The sequence below is a fragment of the Chamaea fasciata genome, unplaced genomic scaffold (assembly GCF_029207755.1).
Source record: "Chamaea fasciata isolate MVZ Bird 193981 ecotype frontalis unplaced genomic scaffold, bChaFas1.0.hap1 SCAF_24, whole genome shotgun sequence".
Classification (NCBI taxonomy): Eukaryota; Metazoa; Chordata; class Aves; order Passeriformes; family Sylviidae; genus Chamaea; species Chamaea fasciata.
In genome coordinates this window covers 753,203-778,353 of record NW_027094109.1, presented here as the reverse complement: position 1 = coordinate 778,353, position 25,151 = coordinate 753,203, and the positions used below count along the sequence as shown (strand labels likewise).

Below are 25,151 nucleotides of genomic sequence, written 5' to 3'. Positions count from 1 at the left end.
TTATAATAGACATGCCCCGAGAAGGTAAAATTCTGCTGAAAAGACATTCCTACCAGTTCTGAGCAGGCAGAAGATCCGATGGAATTTCACCGGATTTGATCGACAGTTCATTACCATGGCCTTTGCTTTCATTGCAGGTGGTTCTGCTGCTGATTGGAATTCAGTCCTGAGCTGTTGCAGCCTTGCTGGGCCACCCTGAGCTGCTGCTGGGAAACAGGAGCCAGGCTGGCTGGGCTGAGCTTGCTGCCCATGCTGTGCTGGAGTGTCAAATATGAACTAACGTGTGGGAAGGCAAAAATTACATCTGCAAAACTGATTTTTGACAGCTGAAATCCGTGGTCTGGCTCCAGATCCCTGTCCCATCTGGACAGGACATCCAGAGTAGAGAACCAGAGCCAGAACCAGAGCACTGATAAAAGGAGTGTCTGTATAGAGATGGGTTTCTCCCAGTCCCTGGGCAATATGACTACTAATAATATTCAAACCTGTGGTTATTTCCCTTTCTTCAGCATGTCTGTCTTTGATTTTCCCAGTCTAGTCTCCATAATAAGGTGTTATGTCGCCTAGATTTAAGCTGGTTAAGAATCAAGTTTTCTGACCTACATGAAGTTCCATTAGTTCCCTTTCTCCTCTGTTCAAAAAAAAAAAAAAAAAAGGAAAAGAAAAAAAGTTTATATAGGAAAATAAAAATATCATTCCAATGCTGATGTATGTCATTAGTAATAGTGTAACTTTTAAAAAAGAAAAAATTGAAAATCATTCAAAGCGGAACAAAACCCAAAAAACAGCTCACAGATTCCTGCAATACCTGCACATTCCTGCGCAGTGCTTTGGTTTGGGTAAGTTCTCTTTTCCTGACCAGACAAATCTTCTGTGAAAGCTTTTCTGATGGGCTGTAATGTGTGTGCTCCTGGAATAAAGAATTAGGGAGGACAGGGGGACAGGACTGCGGGAACAGGGCAACAAAGCCTGAGGGTAACCTGCAGTCACCAGGCAGATCTGCCTGAGAGATGCAGCTGGCCTGACATTTGCTTTTCAGAAAAGGAAATATTTCACTAAGCTGGGGAGACAGTGTGGTATTATCAGTGACAAAGGGGAAAAAATAATAAAATAAAATTAAAAAAAAAAAAAAAAAAGAAAAAGAAAAAAGAGGAAGACAAAAAAATACGGCAAAGCACTGAAGCGGTTTGAGAGCACGCCCGGGGACTGGCTGAATCCCAGGCAAACCCCACAACTCCGTCAGCAAACACCATGGCAGAGCCGGATGGGCGCCAGGCAGAGGAAACGTGCCAGGGGAACCAAGCTCTCCCCCTTCTCCCCAGTGTCCCCGCAGTCCCTGCTCCAGCCCGGCGGAGTTTCCACGGTGCCGGTGACGATTTTCACACGTGTGAAATGCGCGGCTTCCGCGCTCTTCCTTCCTCCCGGTTTTTAGGAACTGCTTTCTGTTCGTGTGATTTCGACAGCCCACAGCCCCTGAAGGATGCCAGCCCAGCCCGCACTCCGGGAAAGGCGATCCCGGGAGGAGCAGGGAGCGCTCGGCGCCGGGGGAGCCGCCCGGGAACCCCTCGCTGCTCGCCCCGGCGAGCTCGGAGGTCTTCCCCGAGCTCAGAGCTCCTGCGATCCCGAGCTCCCCAGGCAGGGATTCGCCTCTCCCCCTGCCCAGCCCCTCTCCCGGCAGCGCCCAAACCCCTCCCTCGCCCCCCGCCCCTGCGCTCATTGAGAACAGATAAGGCGCCGTCACACGCAGCCTCCGCGCCCTCCCTCTGCCCCAGCCCTTCAAAAGCTCGGGACGACCGCGGATCCCTCGGAACGGGAGAGGGCAGGAGCAGGGAAAGACAGGCGAAGGAGAGGCAGAAGTGGCCCCGCAGCGGCGGAGGGTGAGGGCTTGGAGCAGAGCAGGGAGATCAGGGACACCCAGGGACAGGGGCGTGGGCGCCCTCCGTGCCACATCGATGTTCGCTGCGAACGGGCAGCGACAGGGAGGCAGGAGGCGGCCCGGGGCTCCGAGGACGATCCCGGCTCCCTGGTGATGGCATGGACCGGCCGCTGCTGCCGCAGCCTTTGCCAGCCCCGGTCCTGCCCCCGGCCAGCTGCCCCCCGGAGCCCAGGCGCCACACTGATGCGGAGCCGCTCGTAGCAAGTAAGTTACCGATTCCTTTGTTATTCCAGCTCACTCCCGATCTTCTCTGGCTGCAAAGGATCAGAAGCCCAGCAGGACAAACGCGGAGCTGTTGGGCCAGCGGGATGCCAGGCTCCTGTGCCCAAAGCTGCCCGGGTGGGAGCTGTGGACATGCTCCTGCCCAACTCACAGCTGCCACAGAACTCTTTGGGAAGGCAGGGATTGGATGCTGATGTTGGGCAAAAGCATTGTCAGATCTAAAGGTGTGATGCAGGAAAAGACTTTAAAAAATAGGAACTGCTCAGATACAGGATTACTGGAGATCACTGGAACGCAAAGGGCACCAGGAGACCGATCTGTGAACAGCCCTGAATTGTGTGGAGCGACTCCGTAATTGTTATCTGGAGTCCAAGATTAAATTCTTTCATAATTAGGATACTTGCCAGTCAGCTTGGAGTTACAGAGCCCTGGCAGTGCTGTCTCCAGAGGAGGAAGTGGAATATTCAGCCCTTGGAGGGGACAGGGAATGCAGTGCACTGGGAATCCCTCGGGGGTTATGGCTCTGGGAGGTAAAAGCATGACTGATTTTTTTAATGTCCTGTTGCCTCACTCAGAAAGGTGCCTGGGGTTCTCTTTGTGCCAGCACATGGTGGTTGGGAGCACCAGGTTAACTTTTACACAGCATCTTTCCCTTGGGTTTGAACAGGGAGTTTCAGGGACCAGCCGAAAACTGGCAGCAAGTGACCCTGTCCCGAAAAACTTACCTCTGGCTTTTGGAGACTGTCATCAAGCAGCTCCTTCCTCCTGCACCCTTTTACTTTACAGTAGACCTTGGATTTCTGGAAGACAGGCTCGGGGGGAACCAAACTGGCTTTTCTCACTGGTTCTCTGTCCAGTCCAAGCAACCAGGATCTCCCCGAGAAGATGGGGAGTGTGTGGGGCAGTGTTTGTGTGCGGGGGGTTATTTCACTTCTGGGATTCAGTGCTTTGCCTGACTGTTCCTACCCTTCTTATTCTTCTCTCAGTTGGAGATAAAGGATCAGGATCATTTCTGTTTCCCAGAGCAGAATATTTTCCATCTCTAGAAAGTTCCTTCCCAATTATTTGCAAAAAAAGAAAGGAAAAAAAAAAAAAAAAAACAAAAAAAAACAAAAGGTAAACAGAACTTTGGAGTAATATCCCAAGGCAAATCTCCAGACTTCACTATTTAAGTCACCCACTTTCTGCTGAGTTTGAGGTCAGGAGAGGCACTTGGACACTTGGGGCAAGCACTGGCCCTTGCCCAACAGTTTGGTATGAGGTTGGTTTGTTCCTCTGTGACTCCTGACCCCTTTCTGCAGTGGGTTCAAGCACTGCCGAAGGCCTTGGGGCAAAAAGAGCCTGTGTTTGGTAAATCCATCTGTGAATTCCTTGGGTGCAAGGTACTGCAGAAGTGTGAATTTGTTCAACAGTTTTATTGTATTTTTTTTAAAGCAGCTGCAGATTACAGAGTGATTCTTTGTTGCTGCAATGGTGAATTCCTAAACAGTGGAGAATGGGAACACTGCTGCTCCTGGGGCAGGATTTTCTCCTAGAGCTGAGATTCTGCTTTCCCAACATTCAGTGTTTGCTGTTCAGAGTAAACTGCCAGGAGCAGAAAAAGCAGGAGTGTCTGATCAGGACAAGGGTGTCCCTGTCTTTGTTCAGTTGTGTTGGTTGAAAGACAATGGTCAGATTTTCAATGACACCGTAAGGTGTCCCTAAATAGAGTTGGGTGAGAGGCCAGGGACAGAGAGGCTGCAGAGTGCCTCAGGCAGTCACTTCCTTGGAGGTGGAACGATCACATGGATTTATTTCCAGGCATTCTTGTTGTTGGTAGAGAAAATATCATTTGACTGTTCCAAATCATGGAAAACACCTAAGAGCACAATATTGTGGCTGCATCCTTTGCACAGGGACTGGTCACGCTCAAGGTCTTTAATGCAATGAAGTACAAGAGAATTGCCTGGGAGTTACATGGATTAAATCCTCCCATCCTTCCTGTGCAGTGGAACTGTGCTGTAGGAGACATTCCCAATCTCATGGAAACTCCAGATTCTCCAGTCCTTGTGCTCTAACAAGTTGTAAAAGCCTGAATGATGCCTCAAAAAGCATTTTCTAGCTTTCATCTTATTTTTCTGTTAAAAAACCACACCCAGTCTCTCTCCTCATCACAGTTTCGTTGCTCTACTCTTTTCTGTGTAGGAGAAACAAAAGGAGTTTATATTTAAAAGTTACGGAGTTTTTATTAAAAGGAGTTTTCATTAAAATATAATGGAGTCATTATAGTTAATGCAGCTGTGAATTTGTGTCATGCGTGGGGGTTTTACACTTCAATCCATAGTTGAGGGGAAAATGTATTTGAAACCTGTAGCTGTTTGAGAGAACAGAAACTGCCTTCGCTGGCTTTGGAAATCATCTTGCTGGGTTATTCATCTGATGGATCAGGCTGTGGAGGCTTTGCAGAGCAATCTTCAGACACACCTGAAGCAGACAGGGACTGCATTCCCTGCTGCTAGAGTGGAGGAAGCAGGAAAGAGTTCTACAGTGATTCCAGGTGCTCATTGAGGATTTTGGAACAGCTGAATTTAATTCCTGCCCTGCCACAGACTCCCAATTGAGTGTAGAAGAACTAAGTCTCTTTGTGAGTCACTCCCCCATCCTGAAATATGGGAAATAGAGCCCTTCCTTGGTATCTCGGAAAATACATAAATAAAATTTCACGGCACGTGATACCTGTGTTGAGTGCTGTGAAGCACTTGGATACTCTGGGAGTGGGAAAGTCACGTTCCTCCCTCACAACCGACAATGGAAGGGCCCCAGGATGTCAGAGGAGAAGAATGGATTGAGAGGTGACTCACAGGTGAAAGGAAAGTGCAAATGTCCATAAACAGTTCCTTGGGCTCAGACTGGCTCCGTGGCCAGAGAGATTTTCTTTGAAAAGACTGAGCACCTTCTGCTGGGGTATTCCGAGCCAGGGGCACTCTGGGCACACAGGAGCTCTCACAGCCCAGCTCTGTGACAAGCACAAAGCCACCCTGGCCCGTCAGGTGAACCAGCAGCCACCCAGCTTTGTGACCTGGCGGCAAGGTGAGGTCTCCTCCAGCCCCAGAGGAATCTGCTGTCACATCCTGAGTGTCAGGAAAGTGGTGCTGAGACTTACCAAAAACTCACAGAGGAGATGAGAGGCACCTTCCCACCTTAGTGCTGAGTGAAGTGACACTTGGAGAGGGAATTACTGGGATCAGGGAACTTTTGAACCTTTGAATCTTTTTCCCTGGCTTTCAACAGCACAACTCTCCTGCAGCCTTCCCTCCACCTGTGGATCCTCAAGCGCTTCCCAAAGAGGCAGCCACCATAACCCCAAACTTCTAGTTATATAAGTCAGAAAGATGGAATATTCCATGGTTTACCCCAAATCCACCTGCCTTTCCTCACCTGGCATGCACAGGTGTGTGTGGAAAGGCAGCCTGGTGGAGTTGGCTGTTCAGTCTCACTCACACACAGGCAGTAAATAAAAGGAGGGAGGAAAGATGCCTTTCTCAGGGAAATCGAAGTTCCATCTCGGTCAGAGCCTATCTCAAGTAATTTTTCTTCAGATTGTCAAAGGCCATCTTCTCCTGAGATTTCTCCTTCCTCCATCTTCCCACGAGCACTCTGTGTTCAGCAGCCAATGCTTTTGTTCTCTTCGGGTGCTGCTTTAATTTCCTTTGTTCCTGCACCTACTTCCCCGTGTTGCTCCTGTCTGACAATTAAGAATTTCATTCCCTTGCAGCACTGTAACCTAAAGCAGAATTATGTGGCCCAGAGGAACTGGGCACAGTAACCTGGTTTATGTGGTGTGGGCCAACGGGCAGCAGAAAAACCAAGTCAGGTTTTTCAGTGATCTCTGTTCAGTATTATTAGTTGCTTGTTGAGAAGTTCAGGACTCATTGTCTGGGGAAAAAAAAGAAGACAGGGTTAAGTGAAAAAAAAAAAATTCTTCTGGGAAAGTGTGGGAGGTTTGATAAAGAACAGTTGCTCAATCATTCTCCTAATGTGAGAAAACATAGGCATCAGGTTTAAAAGAAACAAAAAGAAGTCTGCTTTTACACAGACTTGATGACAAATTCACCTCTTTGAACTCCACCTGCCTGCCAGTTTAGTCCTTTCCAGCATCAAATCCCATCCCCATGGAAATTTGTGTGTTTACTGCAGCCAGATCAGCAATTGTTCAAATGGAAAAAGCCCCCTGGTCAGAAGGGAAGGAAGTTTCTTCAAGTGTTTCATAGTTTTGCCTTCCTCGATGTCTCTGGCAAATTGCTGGACCTACCAGGAGCACATCAGCTCTGTCACAGGGGTTGGGAGCTGCTCTGCCAAACACTGCCTCCTGAAGATTCTCACCTAACCCCAGCCTGACTCTTGTGCAGCAAATCCCAGCTCTTAAATGTCACCACCTGCCCTGAGTGTGTCATCTGGGCAGAGCTGAACATCAGCAGGGCTGATAAAAACCTCTCTACAAGGCTGATAATGCACTGACTCACAGCTCCTCTTGCAGTAGCCTGTCCTGAAGGAAGGCAGCTTTGTACAGAAGTGACATTTTTATTATCCTGGCCTCGTTTAACCAAAGGTGGTAAATGCCAAAGAAACAGAACAGTGCCTGTGACTATAAGAGGCAATTTCACGTCATGGCTCTCTGCGCTGGAGGGAGCAGGGATTTACAGACAGGAGCTGAAATCTCTGGGAGATGCACGAACGTATTTACCATGGTGTGGCAGAGATGTTTATGCATGGCAGCAGTGGCTGTGCACTACACAGTGAAGAGTTAACCAGGTCCTTCCACAGTTACGCTGCTCCTTTCAGAGCATCTTGTCATTTGGGCTAAAGTTCCCAAGGGCAGTTAAAATCATAAAGGAATGACAGCAAATTTCCTAGAAGAGTCTCATGCCTGGGATCTCACAGACCATTCACGTCCATAATTTTGCTGTTGAGGAATTAAAGGCAGAAGGAAAAGTAGTGATTTACTCAGAATTAGAAAACCCTAGAATCACTTGGAGCAGAAAGCTCCATAGTGTACAGCCATCCAAAGCTCTGTTCATACTGCTAACCAGGAGCATCCCGTTTAAAGACTCTGAAGCAAAAATTCATATGCTTAAATATTTTCAATCACCACAGACTGAGGTTATGCTCATACTACAGTGGGAGGGTTAAAGATGAAATATTGGTAGGAATTGTAATGCCACTGAAGCTGTCAGTGAACTTCTTATCCAGCAGGAATCTTTCTGGTTTACTCGATCACTTGGAAGGTGCTCCTGAAGGTTTGCAGAGATGTTTCAGCTGAGCTGTTGCTGGAGGTCAGTAGCACCACCAGAGATGTTGCCAGCCCTGAGAGTGTTTTAGTTAAAAAGGTTCCTCTGTGCATTCGTTAATGGGCAGCTCCTCAAGCCTGCTCCACTAGAGTGATCTTTCCAGGGATTTAGGATTTTTGGTTGCTTTTCCTCTATTCTGTTCTTCGTAGTAAGTTTTAAGATCCTTTTGGTCTCTTTGGTGTGAATCTAGAAGATGAAGTCTTCCGCTCCAGATTGAAGTTTGGAACTGGATTGTTCTCTCTCTCATGGTGCCAGTGATAGCTTCAAATTTACTTTTATAACCAAATTATCTTTAAACTAGTCTTTTAAAATTGAAAGCGTGCAACACTTGCCTGGTTTTACATTTAGATTGATGACGAGCTTTTCAGTCCAAATGGAGTAATTTTAGATTAATCAATCAATGCAAACATACATTGAGAATATTATTTGTAAGAAGGAAGTGAGGAGGTTCTTCACCACCTGATTCTCAGTGGATGGGAGGCTTCTTTCCCTATTAAAGAGGGGGGAAAAGTGTGTGATTGTTCTGCCATGTGCTTTCACATGTTGGGGAGTGAGAGTCAAGCTGTGCCCTTGTCAATTTTTCAACATCTTGCAGCACTTTGCACACGTATAAAGAGACGAACTTCACGGTGCAGAGAGAGCCAGGCCAGGGGGTCTGGAGGTTTCCATTGCAGCAGGCAGTGCAAAGCAGCCGAGGATGCGTGTGAGTACACCTTGAGCCAGCTCTCAGGAGGGACACAGAGGAGGAGTGACTCTTCTGGCAAAATGCTGGCTGCACTGGGGGAAGGCAACACCCAGCACTGGGGTTATCTACCTCATGTCCAGGGTGGGTGGCAAACTCGATCCCCCCCGATTTCCCATCGCAGCACCACGGATCCCCGTTCCCTGCCCCCGGCCGTGGCTGCGGGGTTCAGCAGCGCCCCGGCCCCGCCGAGCAGGCGGCTGTGGCAGCAGGAGCAGCGCCGGGCTGTGCTGGGCACAGATGGTTGTGCTCCCTGCGGAGCAGAGCCAGCGGGGCTGGTTCCAGCAACAGGCTCGGCTGCTTCGTTGGAGCAGTGATTGATGGTGATTTCGACAAGGGCCATGAGGTATTCTCTGCCGTTAACCAGACTTGGCTGCAGCCGAATGGAAGTGAAAATTTGTTGCTTCATTTATTCATCCTGCCTCTGCTTCCTTCCCGCCCACCCTTTGTGCTTTTTAATACCAAAAAGATGAAGCTACTTTGCTCAGTCTTAAAAATTGTCTCTCCCAAGATACTCTTAATTGTATCTCTACACCTTTTCTCATTCACAGGAGCATAAGAAGATTAAAGATAGAGGGAGCAGTAATAGATTTAGTTAGGTTTTAATAGGATTTGCAGAGGACAATGCAGGGAATGAACGCCATAGAAAATATTGCTGCTCTGTCTTTGATATCCCTAAGGCTCTTTAGGTAGTCTTTGACAGAGATTTTGTCTGTGCCCTGCATCCAGAGTCAAGACTCTCATTTTTTAAAGGACTATCTAATAATCTCAGTAAACAGGATGTTACATTATAACTGGCAGAAAGCATTTCTACCTTCATCTCGTGTTCCTTATTTCTGTCCTGGTAAGCAAACTCTGAATGTCAACAGTGGGCTTTTTAATAACTCTCTGATGCATTCCTAAAAGTTCCCAGAGATTTTGTCTAGTGTCAGATGGAGCAAAGGGGTGAGCTTTGATAGATCTCATTAACAGCAGGCCTGGATTCATCACACCCTCACACTTGGGATTCAAGATGCTCAATTAAATGTTTATTTCACGTTTAAAGCCCAGACTGACGAATAAACTTCCAGAAGGTGATTCAGCACTCCTGAAATCTGAATTATCCCTAGAGATGCCTTTCTCTGCTGACTGCAAGGGAAGCCTTCATGCATAATTTAGACTCATGATTTAGATAGACAATGGTGTTCAGCATTTTCTCTTAATTTTTAAGTTTTCTCTTGATATGCACCCAAAACCTGAAGCATGAAAAAGCTCCAGTCCCTCCTGAAAAGATGTCAATGTATCTTTACTTTGTTCTGAGTTGTGATCTCAGGCAAATTTGGTGAGCGAAAAAATCTAAGGGCAAAAAGAAAACCTCCAAAATGTTCCAAGATTTAACTGTTCCATGCTCCCACAGCGTGCCCATCGCCCCAGTAGCGGCTGATGTTTGAAGGGCCTGTGTGTTATAAATCAGTCTTTAATTCCAGGTCACCGCAGGGCTGTGTTTAACAAGTGGCTATTGAGGGAGAAGTGTGAACCCTCCAAAAACAACGTCCTGATGGTCCAGACAGTGAAACAAAATGGTTTCTGTCTCTCTGCCTTCCGCCTGAAACTGTCTTTCCTTGTTGTGCAGCCCAGCCATGGCTGGAGATTCCCGGATCTTCATGAACCAGGACATGGACATTGGGGTCACATCCCGGGAGCCCAAGAAGATCCCCAAGCAGGCTCGGGATGATGTCCCCATCGCCACGGACAGGACCCGGCTCATTTCTGCCGAGGGCAAGAAGCCACGGCAGCGGTACATGGAGAAGAGTGGCAAGTGCAACGTGCACCATGGGAACGTCCAGGAGACCTACCGGTACCTCAGCGACCTCTTCACCACCCTGGTGGACCTCAAGTGGCGCTTCAACCTGCTGGTCTTCACCATGGTCTACACCATCACCTGGCTGTTCTTTGGGTTCATCTGGTGGCTCATCGCCTACATCCGGGGAGACCTGGACCACCTGGAAGACGAGAACTGGATCCCCTGTGTTGAAAACCTCAGCGGATTTGTGTCGGCGTTCCTGTTTTCCATCGAGACCGAGACGACCATCGGGTACGGCCACAGGGTCATCACAGAGAAATGCCCCGAGGGCATTGTGCTGCTCCTGGTCCAGGCCATCCTGGGCTCCATTGTCAATGCCTTCATGGTGGGATGCATGTTCGTCAAGATCAGCCAACCAAAGAAGAGGGCGGAGACCCTCATGTTCTCCAACAACGCTGTCATTTCCATGAGGGATGAGAAGCTCTGCCTCATGTTCCGGGTCGGGGACCTCCGCAATTCCCACATTGTCGAGGCTTCCATTCGAGCCAAACTGATTAAGTCCAAACAGACCAAAGAAGGAGAGTTTATTCCCCTGAATCAAACGGACATCAACGTGGGATTTGACACCGGAGACGACAGGTTGTTCCTGGTGTCCCCTCTCATCATCTCACATGAGATCAATGAGAAAAGCCCCTTCTGGGAGATGTCCCGCACCCAGCTGGAGAAGGAGGAGTTTGAGATTGTGGTCATTCTGGAAGGAATGGTGGAAGCCACAGGTAAGGATCTGTCAGCAATCAGTCACTGTTTTGAGAAGGAAAGGGGCACAGTGCATTGTGGGCAGTTTGGCATTAGGATTTCACTGTCCACGTCACCTGGACTGGGAACACGGTGAGGTTTGTCCTTGGGTAGTGCCTGACTCAGGTGGGGTGTCTAAGATAACCAGGAGTGAAAAGTGGGGCCTTTAGCCCTTTTATAAGTCTGGGATTGAGGTGAAGGGGTCAGCCCTGGTGCTGCCCATAATCACTTAAAACTGATCCAGGGGAGAAAACAAGCAATGGATTAAAGGATTTCTTGAAGTCTCTGGTGGTCCTTTTTCCTGTCATCAAAATTCATGGTGCAAATCTTTTCCCTTTTCTCCTCCCTATTAAAGATTGGCTGTAACTGTGCTATTTTAGGTACTGCTGTAGTGTTGATTTTAATGGGGGCTATGAAGTGCCCAAGTCTCACTGTATCCCATAAAGCAGCACGTGCTGAGGCTGAATGACTTGCACGTGGTGCAGGACACACATTCCCAGAATGAGCTAAAAGAGGAAAAATACAGAAACTGCTTTTGTGACTTTTGCAGCCCTGCAGCTGTTTATCAGCTCAGGCAAAGCTGGGTAATAGGAGATTAGGAGATATCCTCAGCCCATTCCCAGTTTCCTCCTAGGGGTGTATTTGTGGCAGGATAAAAGAACTCTGTGTCCGTGTATAGTGAATCTGGGAAAGTGGTAAGCCTCAGGTTTCAACGAAGTGGGAGAGGCAGCTGAGGGAAGGGATGGGCACAGAGGCTCCTTCCCACATCCCACAGAGGTATCTCCCACAGAGGTATCTCCCACAGAGGTATCTCCCACAAAGGTGTCTCCCACAAGAGCTCTGCCTGGGCATGCGGCTACACCTGGCAGTCATGGCACCGTGGGTCATTTCAGCTTGCATGAATGCCTTTGTTCCAGGTCTGGAGAGGAGCTGGCAGCTCTTCCTGCTGCACTTGGGACACAGCGAGCATGTCCGAGCCCCTGAGATGCTCAGCGCCCTTCCAGGAGGGTTTTCAGCCTGGGGTGGGCAGAATGTCTTGATGGAAGTAAGGGTCTGCAGGGGGAAAGGGCTGCAGTCAGCCCCAAGGAGAGAACTGCTGGCTAAAAATGGACAAACAAAGTCAGAGGTGCCAAAAGAGCTTTCAAAAGCAGTTTTTTCTCCTTTGGTGTTTCAGGATTTTAGTTATGAGCCCAGGGTTTTCCTGTGGATGGTAGCTGGATTTTGTTTTCCATCTTGATGAGGTTCTCTCTGAGTCGTTAGCAGGGGTTTTCAGCTCGTTACAAGTACTCAGTGGTGTCAGCACCCTGTCTCACAGATTCTAGCCCTTGCTGACTGTTGATGTTATCCCCTCCTGGAGATTTGCTCATTAGTCTCCCAACAGTCAGAGGCGGAAAAATCTCTCAAATTCCTGCATCCCAAACCTTTGCTCCCAAAGGCAGCTGTCTGGAGAGGTAATTCAATGTCCCAGAATCTCTCTTTAGGTGATCAGCAGTAGCTGACTTTCCCAAACAGAGCCGATGGGAGTTGATGGATAAATTACATTCCATTTGGGCTGGAATATGTGCTGTGAAAGTGGAATTCACCTGGCATTTCCAGGGAAATGTTCTTCCCCAGCAGAGCATTGCAGAGATGTGGCTAAGGAAGGGGTGAGTGGAAAAGACTATCAAAGGCAAGGATTTGTAACAGTGACTTATTCTGCAGCCTAAACATTTATTAGAGGCTGGAGCCTCCTAATCTGAGCATGGAATGCAGCTCCTTGTTTGTTCAAAGCCTCTTTCCTCGTCGCACAGTGACACTATAAATGCTTTGAACCCCTGCTGCTCTGCCTTCCTCGCAGGAAGGCTCAGCCTCTGCTGGGGATGTGTGAGAGGAAGTCATTATCAATAACAACCTCGGAATTAAAAGCATGGCAGAGGGATAATATTGCCTTACAAATGGGCTCCTCTCCCAGAGGGATTGCACAGGCCAGGCTGGAAGGATATTAAGGAGCATACATCTGTGGAAATGAATTATCCTGGGCTCTGAAGGCAGCTTGGGAAGTCCCACACTGGAGGTGGAGGAGGCATTTTGCACTGAACTCAGAGCTGAGTGGACCTTGGATGATTCCAGGATCTGATTTGGAGGCTGGGATGGGTCCTGAGGGACCTGTGGCAGCCAGGGCTGTGGGATATTTTGTCACAAGAAGAATGGCTTGCAGAGATAATGTTTGTGCTTTCCTGCTTCATCCTCACACTTGGGAATATTGATAAAGCAGTTTGGGGTTATTAATCCCTCCCTCCACACCTTAAAATCTGCTCCAAGCAAATTCTTCAGGTTCTTCCCAGCACTGCTCAAGCCCCATCTGCTCTCAGGAGTGGTGTGATACTTATTCCCAGCAGGACTCCTGTTAAATCCTGACACAGTCACAGCCTGGTCAGGTTCAGGGCAGTGTAAAATACAACAGAGCATTTGTTCCCTTAGCAACCCCTACAGAAAATTAAGAATCCACCCCCAGAGTTCAGAAGTACCACTGGTCAGAATACACAGCTCTGTTTTCCATCAGGTGTTTGTAAAGCAGGTCAGAATGGCGATTGGCAACAGATCAATGACTACAGAAATTTAAGCATGGCTTAGAGTGGGGATATTTTTTACTGATAATTTGGGATGGTGATTTTATAGCTGTTTTCAGTAGATTCAACCAGGCGCACATGTATTACAAATGTAACGTGTTGTCTCCTCTCAAACAAGCAGCTCTATTTACTGACATTTAAGTTTAATTCTGACCCAGTGCAAGGCAAAGATGGTAAATAGCTTCAAATGAAAAGTGTAGAGTAAATTCTGAGGACTTCACACCCTTCAAGTCGTTGAGTTTTTTACAAAGTGAAACACTGCGGCTTGAAACAAAGATTTTGTGTTCAAGTTGCCTTGGCTTTTCAAAGACCTGAGTAACAGCACACTGTAGAACAGCAGCTCACCAGCCAGCCTAAAATGCAGTGGGTTTATTTGGCTGAAAAAGATAATAAACCTGGTGTTATTCCACTGAGAGCTCTGGGACACCCAGGGCTGCTCCACTGACACAAAGCCAGGGGTAGCTTTTCCCATCGATATTTGGGATGGGTGAGGCACTGTGGCTCCACGAGCGGATGGAAAAGGCCAAAGGGAGAGTGAGTTTCTGGGCAGACCTGTTGTGGTCATTGCTGGGTGAAACAAGCACTGTGAAAACAAAATGAGTGTTGCTGACAAGTGTTGTGACTCTCAGGGCTGCTCCGTGTCTCGAGGTGTCTCGGGGGCAGCAGCATCACTCTCAGGGTCCCTGATGAATTAGGCACAGGGATTACTTCAGGGAATTCATTATCTTTGCCTTATCAGAAAGGGACTCTTGTCCAGATCAGCTGCCCCAAATCTGACCTGCAGTAAAACGGAACAAAGCAAAGGTGGAAAATCTATTTGCACAGTGAATACATTTTTGCTTTCCCTGCCTCTCTGCTTCCCAAAATCTCCGGGCCACCCTGGTGACAGGACAGCTCCTGGTTGCTGCTGGCCAAAGCTCCTGCCCTTCCCCTGCTGATCCCAAACTGAACAGTGTTCAAAAGCTGCTGGGACAGAGAGGAGCAGGGGAGGTCCAGCCCCCCTCCCACATGGTGCAGTCAGCTGGGTTGTGATGAAGGATTTAGCTGATCCAGTTAGGGAACATTAGCAAGTCCAATTTTTTAAACACTGTTTTTCTCTGTAAGCCATCACTCCATGTGCTGACACACTCTGCATATCCTACAAGACTTCCTGGCAAGTAATTTGAAGGGAGTCACTTCTTTTCCAGCTTTACCCGTCCTCTGCTATTTGCTGACAGTTATCCAAATCCTGCTTTTTCCTTAGCTTCCTGCTGCCCTCATTCCCTCGGCACAGCATCCAGCACTGCTGCTCCCTGGGCACGGAGGTAGCAGAGCTTGTTACTCCGCTCCTGGTCCTCCCTGGTTTTCATTGCCTCTTTTTCCCAGCACAATTAAATAAGGCATAAGAGACACTCCAGATGCCTGATTAGTCCAGTCACTAAATGAAGTTTTAATGAACTCTTATGTAAGTACAGGTATATATTTTTCTGGCTTAGAGTCAGTGTGATAAAAAGGGATTTAATGATTAGAAGTAATTAACCCATCCTGTCCCTGTGGGAGTGTAGGCAAACAGCAGAGTTTTCACCTCGATTTATCCACCTTTGCAGAGGACAGAGCGCAGTTTCCTGGCTGTAACTGTAGGGCCAAATGGAGTAGTCACAACAAAAGATATGCTGAAATTAATCATGATTTTCATGGGAGCACAAAGGAAGGGTGAAATTACTGAATGAAGTTTCTGGGCATTCATCATCTGGTTTGAGTTGTCTTGTGTTGTTTTGCGTTTTGCATGTAAATAAGTTTTCTTCTGCAAGGAGGACCTTGCAGAACTGTTACAGAAACTGCCTAAAAAATTATAGGGAAGAGATGTCTCAGGTGATTGTGTTCATGAGCTGGACTATCCTCTGGAGGCAGAGGCTGGCAGTGGTGTCTGAGGTGCCTCTGCAGTCACTGTAAACCCTGAAGAAGTCACCTGGTGTGAGCTTGGCTCAGGCTGCACCTGGTAGAGACATGGCAATTGAACCCAAGGTCTTTACGTCATAAAGTCCTTTTATTGTATTTTTTTCCCACTACCTAGGAGGTTTTGCATGCTTGGAGAGCATTCAGATAGATTAAAATCCTATTAGTCTCCTCTGGCATAAATATCAAAGTGAATCAAGCCCAGCCATGTCCTCTAAAGGAGACAAGCACAAATAATTGGAGGACCATGCTCCTACCTTCTAATATTCCTTTTCAAGTTGGAAGAATATTGACTTTCTGGAGGTTACAGTGTTCTTTGGTCCAATTAACACAGAGGAACTAATAACTTTTATAACTTACCGTATGCTATTTCAAATTGAAAGACACATATTGCTTAATTACAGCGATAGAACTTAAATTTTTTGTACCTTTTCCTTGTCACCCGTAAACCTCCCTCATTCCCACTGCACCTCAGAAGTCATCAGTTCCTGGGCAGTGGGTGCTCCACAGCTTCAGAGCATCCAGGAGAAGGAGAAAAGTCACCCTGGACACAACAGAATGGGCAAAGAAGGGCAGAGGAGGGAGATCACTGCCAGCAGTGTCCGTGTCGGAGCGGGCCAAGCAGATCTGGCCCAGCCCAGGCAGCCACATGACATTTCCCAGCAGATAATCTCTGAGCTCCCTGGCATTTCAATGAGCACAGTTAATTTTAGCCTGGTGAAAAATGTTGTCTTGAGAGCCCCAGGGGCTGGGCTATCTCTGCCCACTGAGGAGGTTCTGGCCATGGAGCAGCACTGGAGGAAGATTCGCCTCTGCTCGGGATGGGATCCCATCGAAGCCTGGGGAGATTTCGGGGTTGGCAGAGCACCCTCTGTGCCCCCCTGTGCTCTCCCATTAACCCTCCAGTGAGGTCACCTGGCCAGGATGGGACGTTTGCCAAAAATCACCATCCTCCAGCAGCTGGAGAGAGCCTTTGCTGGCAACCAAAGAGCTGCAGATGCAGATTTGGGGTGACTAGGACCATTTTTATCTGGGCACCAGGAGCATGGTCCCCTCTCCCAGCACGTGGCAGCCCAGAGCTCTGCTCCAGTGCAGGATCAGCGGGATCCTGCCCGTGCAGCCTGAGCAGCCCCGTGCTGAGCCGGCTGCTCCTGCTCCCTGTCAGCACGCTCAGACATTCCCAGCTCTTTGATAACTCACTGTTACCACAGGAAAGAGCCTTGTTGGAGAGTTCCCTGGCACTTGTTTAACACCCCGGCGTTTCCTCTGCTCTCAGATGTGATGAGACACCTGCTTTAATACACATCACAATCTATTCTGGATTTTTCATCTGCTGGGAGGCTGTTTAGGGAGGATCCCTGGCTGCCTTAAGCAGGAACAGGCACAGCTCGGTTATTGATCTGTGGCTCCAACCCACAGACAAGAAATCCACTTCTTAGGATTCTGCTGTAATGAAATTATCATTCAAACTCCGTGAAATGTTTATTGCACAACTTGAAACAGGACACAGTGGCCTGGTCTCCAGCATCTATAAATCCTGGAACTGGTTCCAGCTTTATTGAAAACTTGATGCATCTGCTTCTAACTTTGAACAAGTTTTATCTTTGGTTTCTATTAAAATTGAGTTTTATTTGCAACATGAAGCTGAGCTGCTGCATTAAGATATGAGAAAGCTGCAACTAGAAGTTGACATCTGAAGATTTCTCATATCATTCCAGGTTTTCCACAACAGACTGATTGCACACATCTATATTAAACATACTTTTTCATTTTTAAATGAGATTGTTTAAGAGAAAATGAAACTTTTAATAGTCTATCAAACCAGAAAATACGTTAGAGTTGAAAAATACGTGTCTATGACTTCAAGTACCTCTACTTGGACTGAAGGAAGGAAAATGAGGATATAGGGCCATGAAGATGATGGGATGAAGCAGCTCTCCTATGAGGCGAGGCTGAGACAGCTGGGATTGTTGAGAAGAGAAGGTTCCAGGGAGAGCTCAGAGCCCCTGCCAGGGCCTAAAGGGGCTCCAGGAGAGCTGGAGAGGGACTGGGGACAGGGGATGGAGGGACAGGACACAGGGAATGGCTTCCCACTGCCAGGGGGCAGGGATGGATGGGAGATTGGGAGGGAATTGTTCCCTGGGAGGATGGGGAAGCCCTGGCACAGGGTGCCCAGAGCAGCTGTGGCTGCCCCTGGATCCCTGGAAGTGTCCAAGGCCAAGATGGACAGGGCTTGGAGCAGCCTGGGATAGTGGAAGGTGTCAATATTTAATGTCCCTTCCAATCCAAACCACTCTGCGATTCTGTATTCTTTTAGCATGAAGTTTGAATGAATTAAATGAAATCCCCAAATACCACTTCTCTGTATCTGCACTGTTTAAACCCAAAATGTGTCATTATATGTTCTTTGAGGAAAGGATCAACAGCCTTTATCTGGGCCATACATACTACGGTTAATTCTGCAAGAAATTTGAAGAGTCTGGAATCTCTTGAGTTCTTGTGCTCAAGGGTCAGTGCTTCAGGGCTGCATGAGTGATGTAGAAGAGCAGTAATGTCACAGCTGGTGTGGTACCCAGATATGGGTCTGTTTCCAGCCAGGAGTTGCACTTGGTGATCCTTGTGGCTTCCCTCCAACTCAGGATATTCTGAATTCTGATTTTTCTTGATGGATGGGAGCATATGGCAAATGATTCCCTATACCCAAGACATCCCACAGACTCAGATAAATCAGAATTCTGCAATTAAACGGGTGATTTTTTCAGGGATACACAGAGGTCTGAGTCTGGGGATTTCTGTGCCCCACTGCAAGGTGGCACTGGGATATTCTGAGCACGGAGGGCTCACGTTGTGTTCCAGTGGCAAGTGGCTGCATCCATGTGCTCTTAATAAAAATAAGGTTTATTGTTTCCACACCTCTTCTGTCATCTTTTCACAGTCACAGAGGCAATAATTAGCTAGGGACATTACAGATGCATTAATTAACCAGGCTGGAGAGCACAGGGCAGCCTGCAAAGCAGGCACTTAATGGAATTTGAAGCAGAGACAATGGTGTTGTTTACTGGGTGATGTGGGAGTTGCCAAGCAGTGTGTCCCCACGCAATTAAACACCACTGCACATGTGCTAAAAAGGAATATTTGAATGGGATTATGGAGCAATTACAAGTTGTCTTATTGTGCTGGCTCAGTGTCCCCCTGGGGTTACAGAAAGCAGCTCCTGCAGGAAGCTGGAAGCAGCAGTGTTTGGTTGTTGAAAGCTTTCCATTGTTCCTGCCCTAATTGAATACTTAGAGCGGGACTGAGACCGTGTCTCAGGAGCTCAGGTTCACCCAGGTGCTCCCCCAGGGAAGGAGCTATTTCAGGGCCAGACCGTAAGGCAGGAGTTGCCTTATAGGGACCCAGGCCCTTACATTTCACAAGGGCACCCCATCTTCGCCCTGGGGACTCCTTCACGGTACCTTGATGCAGCACTTGGAAAACCAGGATAAGAATCACCTGGTTCAGTCATAGGACCAATCCTGCAGCCTGCAGGGTCTCCCCTCCTGCTCTCCTTGCTGGCTCTGGAGGAGGCACGTGGAGGCCTTTGGGATTTCTGGTGCCAAACCAGCTCTGTGCAAAGGGAAAAGGACTGGTTTGTTGTAGCCAGCTGCTGGTTTCCAACCTCCTGGCATGAGGCAGCACCAGGAAATGGGATTAGCCCTGCAGCCCTGACCACCCAAACAACAGGAATAAAAGCCCTTGCCCAGGGAAGTCAGTGTAGGATCAGTGCCAGTGACACAGCTCCACTGGGAAAACCTGTACCAGGACTGGGAAATCAGCAGGATTCCTTGGGCTTCCAGGAAGTGTGGAGCTGGCACAGGGCAGGAGGGCTGACCCTCTTCACCCCGAGGGCTGGTGATCCTGCACGTTGTAGAGCCACCAAAGTCAGGAGTGGCCTCGCCCTGTTCTTTAAGGCAAAAGCTGAGAGTTTTCTGAAAAGACACTGGGGTTCCACAGAGCTTCTCCTCAAGGCAGCAACACTTGGGGTGATTTTTAATTCCCTGGCTGTGTTTTTCATGGCAGCCCCTGCACTTCCCTGTTCCTTCCAGCCCAGGAAGCAGGCACGCTGGAACACTGTGACTAACGCTGTACTTGTTGTTCCTGCCCAGAAGAAAACACTCCTGCAGATCTTCTTGAGGGGAAAGATTGGGTTTTCAGTCTGTGCTACAGAGCTGCAGATGTCTCAGCATTGCGTGTGTCACTGTCTCTTCCCCTTTCAAGGAACAAAATACTCCTGGCCTGGTAACTTTAAACCATGGAAAGCAGTAAGAGACTTTCAGCTTTGCAGAGCACTTGCCTGTGTGGGTGTCTTTTAATGGTCTATAGCAATTAAAAGAACAAAATACCCCTCTTTTCACAAAGGTAGCTTTGGGTTTTTTTAAAGGAAAGGGGTTTTCTGATTGCTCTGAGATTTCAGTCACTTATGGGCTCATAGAGTGAGAATATGTGATATTCTCTTCCCTGAAGCATCTGACACTGAGATTTCCCCCCCCCCTATGCATTACTTTAGATTTCTGTGCCTGTGCTCTGAGCTGCAGGAATTAGACTTGAAAGTATTGCCAGAAACTGGATCAAGTGCATGTTTTGAATGTATTCCAGCCAGGCCAGTCCCTCACCCTCCGTGAGAGAACAAGGTGAGGACTTTGTGAGGTTAACATTTCACTGGAAATTAATTCCAAAATCAAAAGATAATTAGGACAAAGAAAAGACAAATGTCTGGAAGAGAAGACACCCTTGACACTGCAAGGTGATTCCAAGAGGATTTGCTCACAGGTGTACTTATCCCTCCTCTGCAAAGTCTCTCTTTAAAACTTTTCCAAGGTAAATAAGCTCTGATCCATGCGGCTGAGAAGCAGCTTGACAAGTATCAGTTCCCTGTGAGCTACTGTTCACTGTATCCACAATCCATAAGTACGAAGCCTTGAACCCTCCTAGGAAATTTAAAAGCCAGCTTGGTTGGGAACCTCTCACCTTTCGGGCTGACCATCCAGATGTGTGCAGCTGTGTGAAGTGGGAATTGTGGCACCGCTGCACGGGGAATTGTGGCACTGGTGCAGGGGAATGGTGGCACTGGTGCAGGGGAATGGTGGCATTGGTGCAGGGGAATAGTGGCACTGGTGCAGGGGAATGGTGGCATTGGTGCACAGGAATTGTGGCATTGGTGCAGGGGAATGGTGGCACTGCTGCAGGGGAATTGTGGCACTGGTGCAGGGGAATGGTGGCATTGGTGCAGGGGAATAGTGGCACTGGTGCAGGGGAATGGTGGCATTGGTGCACAGGAATTGTGGCACTGGTGCAGGGGAATGGTGGCATTGGTGCAGGGGAATGGTGGCATTGGTGCAGGGGAATGGTGGCACTGCTGCAGGGGAATTGTGGCACTGCTGCAGGGGAATGGTGGCACTGCTGCACGGGGAATGGTGGCACTGCTGCAGGGGAATGGTGGCATTGGTGCACAGGAATTGTGGCATTGGTGCACAGGAATTGTGGCACTGGTGCAGGGGAATGGTGGCACTGCTGCACAGGGAATTGTGGCACTGCTGCAGGGGAATGGTGGCACTGCTGCACGGGGAATGGTGGCACTGGTGCAGAGGAGGAGGGATGGGCCCAGCCCCGGAGGAGGGCAGGGCAGTGGCTCCTTGTGCTCTGGGCTGTGTAGGTCAGGACTGGGGCAGCACTTGCCGGGCTGCAGGTTGTTCCAGCAGGATCCACCAGGACCTGTTGGTGTTAGCCACACAAACAACACCACAGCAGAGCAGGGGGAGGCAGAGAGAAGCTGCTTAGAGGTCCCAGTCTGCCAACCCCAGAGCACGAGGAGGTGGAAGATGCGGAGGTGAATGCATCCTTTCCCTTTGGGTGCTCAGCTTGTTCATGATAGAGGCTTTTGTGAGGTTTATTAAACCAAGACTTTTCTGTGTCCCAGAGCAATCAGGTATGGAAATGACACGAAAGTGCTTTTAAGTGCCAGGCGTGGTTGGGTAAGCACATAAGGAAGCTTTGCCTCTAACATCCCTCTCTTTCCACCCAGGGATGACTTGCCAGGCTCGCAGCTCCTACATGGACACCGAGGTGCTGTGGGGACACCGCTTCACCCCCGTGCTCACCCTGGAGAAGGATTTTTACGAGGTGGACTATAACAGCTTCCACAGCACCTATGAGACCCACACGCCCGTGTGCTGTGCCAAGGAGCTGGCCCAGTCCCGCCGGGAAGGGCAGCTCCTCAGCCACCTGCCCATCCTGGGCCAGGACACAGGGACAGCCAGGGAGGACGAGGAGGAGGAGGAGGAGGAGGAGGAGGAGGAAGGCAGGGAGCCAGCAGGACTGAGCGGAGCCAACGGGACAGCGGGAGAGGGGAAGGAAGAGGTGCCTGTATAACCCTGGAGCTGCTGGAGCACAGACACCCACACACCCTGCTGGGACACGGGACTGGCCAGCCAGGAACTGACTGGCAGCCAGAGCTGGGATTCGTGTCCAGCTCTGCTGCCTGCTGCTCATCCCGGGAGTCACTGCACTGCACCGTGCCTCAGTTTCCCTCCCTTTTCCTGTGGCTCTGAGCTTTGCCCTCCTCTGCAAAGCATCTTGATCTCCATGGACAAGGCCCACTCTTCTCATTACTGTTAAAACCGAAATTCCTACCACTGGTTGTTTCAAAAGGTGTTCATTGGACGAGCAGAAGTCTGCCCCTCTCGCGAGGGTGTTTAACCAGTCCAGAATGTCCCATCTCAGTATGAAGAATGTGATTTCATACCTTCACTTAATTTGTGAGTCAATGTATTGTAGACATTGTTCCAGCTAAATTAAAAGAAAAGGAAAAAACCTCTCTTCTATGTAGTGAAGTGTTTTGCCTTCATGAATTTTACAAACAAATTTCAGTGTTTTCTTCCAGGATCACAGCCACTGGGATTTATTTCATGCAAAATGTCTGATATGAGCAGGACACCTTTCCCTGCAGACCTTTAACATGTTTATCCAATGTTTTGTCTTTTCCAGCTGAAGTGTTTCGTGTACTCTTTTCATGGAATCTCTGACACATTTCATAGCCTGCCCATGGTCAGAAAGTTTAGATTTTGCCCCAGTGAAGGCTTTTTTCTGGCCTGAATGTTGCAGTTCCAACTGATGATTTAGATTGATGATTTAAAACAGAGGATGTTGTCCCCTGGGGGTTGGAATGTTCTGGAATTTCAGAGACTCTGGAGTGGGGAGATTGGGTAAGTGGCAGTTTACAAAATTCACTGCTCTTCTGCAAAGCACATATTTAAAATAAAGGTTGAGGTGCTGATGTTCCTGCAGCTAATGGGAACACACTGACATAACTGAAGCCAACAATTTTGGTCTTTAGAAAGAGGCAGAAAACCAGATTTCCCAAAGAGGATTGTCTTATCCAGAAAAGGAATGAAGAAAAGCAGTGTGTGAGATAAAAGATTTCCACAAATTTCAACAACACAGGAAAAAAATGGCCTTGTTGGGGAAAATCTCTTCCCTTGCTCCTCAAACTTTGGTGGAAAAAACAGGCTACCTGTAGAATTACTTCTTTAATAAAACAAAATGAAAAATACATAATATGCAAGAGTTATTTTCCATAGAGAAAGGACTGTATCTTTATCTGGGGAATAAATGTACATTGTCTGGACTGAGCTGCACACTCAGGATCTGAAATACAATTTTACCTCTTGATTTTAGTACACAGACAAGATAAACTGGAAATAGAAAGCAGTGGTCCTATTGACATAGAAACAAGGAGGAGAATACCATCTGTAGGGGTCAGAGAAACCATTTATTTAGAGATACAATCTTATAATGTAGGTAAGAGAGAAATTTGTGGGGGTTTTTCTGAGGGGGTGGAAAAATGACCATGACATGGCTGTGTTGTACTTAAACCATGTCAGGAGGCAGCAGCCAGCTTGGCCTCCAGGGTACAGTAATTACCTCTCAGTTATACAGCACATTTCAAGGGAAGGAAGCTCACTGGAAATGCTCATCAGTTCTAGAAAGCATCCTGCAGCCTCAGAGTAGGCAGAACTTTTCCAGAGGTCTCATTTTTGTTTTTCTGCTCAGGTTCTTTTTCTATCCTGAGCCTCAGAGGATAGAACAAAGAGAGAACAAAACAGAGAGAAAAATGAGATCCTTAGAATGGTTTGTTCATTTTCTTAGACCGTCTCATCCAACCTCTGCAAGATAATTATGTGTCAAAAATCAGAACTGGGTTTCAGATTCTCCTCTGTAGCTGATCTCCTAATGCAGGAGATGGAAATGGAAAGTAAATCTGCACTGGGTCTGTACAAGTCAGAGGCAGTTTGAGCCTTTGGAGGGATGTTACGGAAGCTCTGCCCAACGAGCTGCCTTGTCCAGCTCAGCTGAACATGAGGTTTGATGGGTCCCTCCTGTGAGGCCAGAGACAGAGCCTGGAAAATGGCACTGGCCTCCCTCTGCTCCTTTCTCCTTCCTGGCTCTTGCCTTCCAGAGAGAAGGAGACCATCTGCAAATATCCAAAAAGCTCTTTAGTCTGCTCATGGCCCTCGAGATTTCATCCCACACAACTGCTCCCTCCTAAGACTGTCGAGTCTGGGAATTCATATATCCTCATGTAAGGAGTTCGGGTTGTTGCTGGCCGGATATCTGCGGGAGGGTGGGTTGTGCAAATCCATCCCAGGGCGTGGGCGGTAGTACAAGACTTGTTTGTTTGGAATCTGCAAATATGCCCCAGTGACTTCCTGAATTGAGGCTTCAAACTGTGTCTGCATGAGCTGAGCCCAGGAACTTCCCTGGTTCTGGAGGATGGGAGAAACGCCCTCTTGCATTCCTCACTGAGCTGAGCAGATCCAGGGCAGAGAATGCCCCAGGGCTGGGGGCACCCTGTGTTTCCTGTATTTTCAGACCATGTTTTTCAAGTTGTGAAGCCTGGCCACCGCTTCTGGGGGTTAGGGGACCCTTTCTGAAGCTTGTCAGGCAGGCCCCAGGGTTGACCTTTTCCTGAAAGAATTTTAATTTAGTGAGAGTATCGAACTTTCCTGATAGTGAGGGAGAGCACCTCTTCCAGAATTGTCATCTCCAAAAATTGGATCCGTTTCCCTGCTGTTCACCACCACGTGCAGGACAATAACCTACGGGAATAAAAGCATAAAAGATCCATTCCTTGCTGTAATGAACATTTAAATACAAATCTCTTATGGGAGTTGAAATAACTCACACAGATACATTCACCCATGTAAATATCCCATATAAATTCTACACTCATCAGTGTACTTTAAAAACCGTTAACTAATACTCCACAAGAAACATTTATAACCTGTAAGCATGCTATTCACCCATGAATAACCATTTCTATAATGGACCCAGTAAACAAGCTAAAAATACATATTCAAAACATGGAAAACATCTGCTTTATGAATGTATCACTGATAAGCTAAATTCACAGCAGAATTCATCCACAACTCATGTGGGAGCCACTTATGCATAACAGGGGCTCTCAGAAGCTGCCAGTGTTGTGTGTGCAAACATTTCCACCTGAATCCTGCATTTTAACACAGCACCTGAGGGCTGGCTTATTAAACATGAGCCCAGGTGCCTCTCTACACACACAAATGTGCACACTGTGTCCCCAGCAGGCAAAGATGCACCTTTGGGAGGATTTCCCAGCAGCACAGAGCCAGACCCCTCATGGCACAGCACAAACACCCTCAGCAACGGAGAAGAGGGAAGGAGTCGGATTCTAGGGTGTGCTCCTGCCCTGCAATCCATGAGAGCTTTGGAGCAGCCAAAAGCTGCATTT

The 25,151-nt window shown here is 48.1% G+C and overlaps 1 protein-coding gene across 1 annotated transcript; it reads left to right on the top strand.

The window, feature by feature from the left end:
- The first annotated feature begins 1,782 nt into the window (after positions 1-1,782).
- On the top strand, positions 1,783-22,892 carry KCNJ5 (potassium inwardly rectifying channel subfamily J member 5). Its single transcript, XM_066203540.1, has 3 exons — positions 1,783-2,140; positions 9,840-10,786; positions 21,411-22,892. Exons 2-3 carry the CDS (start codon positions 9,847-9,849, stop codon positions 21,755-21,757), a joined length of 1,287 nt encoding a protein of 428 aa, XP_066059637.1. The 5' UTR covers positions 1,783-2,140; positions 9,840-9,846; the 3' UTR covers positions 21,758-22,892.
- The last annotated feature ends 2,259 nt before the right edge of the window (positions 22,893-25,151 follow it).

Excerpts from the sequence above, each read along its gene's own strand:
- KCNJ5 (XM_066203540.1), top strand. The coding sequence starts at position 9,847 with ATGGCTGGAGATTCCCGGATCTTCATGAACCAGGACATGGACATTGGG. Across the intron at positions 10,787-21,410 it reads AGGAATGGTGGAAGCCACAG|GGATGACTTGCCAGGCTCGC; the intron begins GTAAGGATCTGT and ends CTTTCCACCCAG.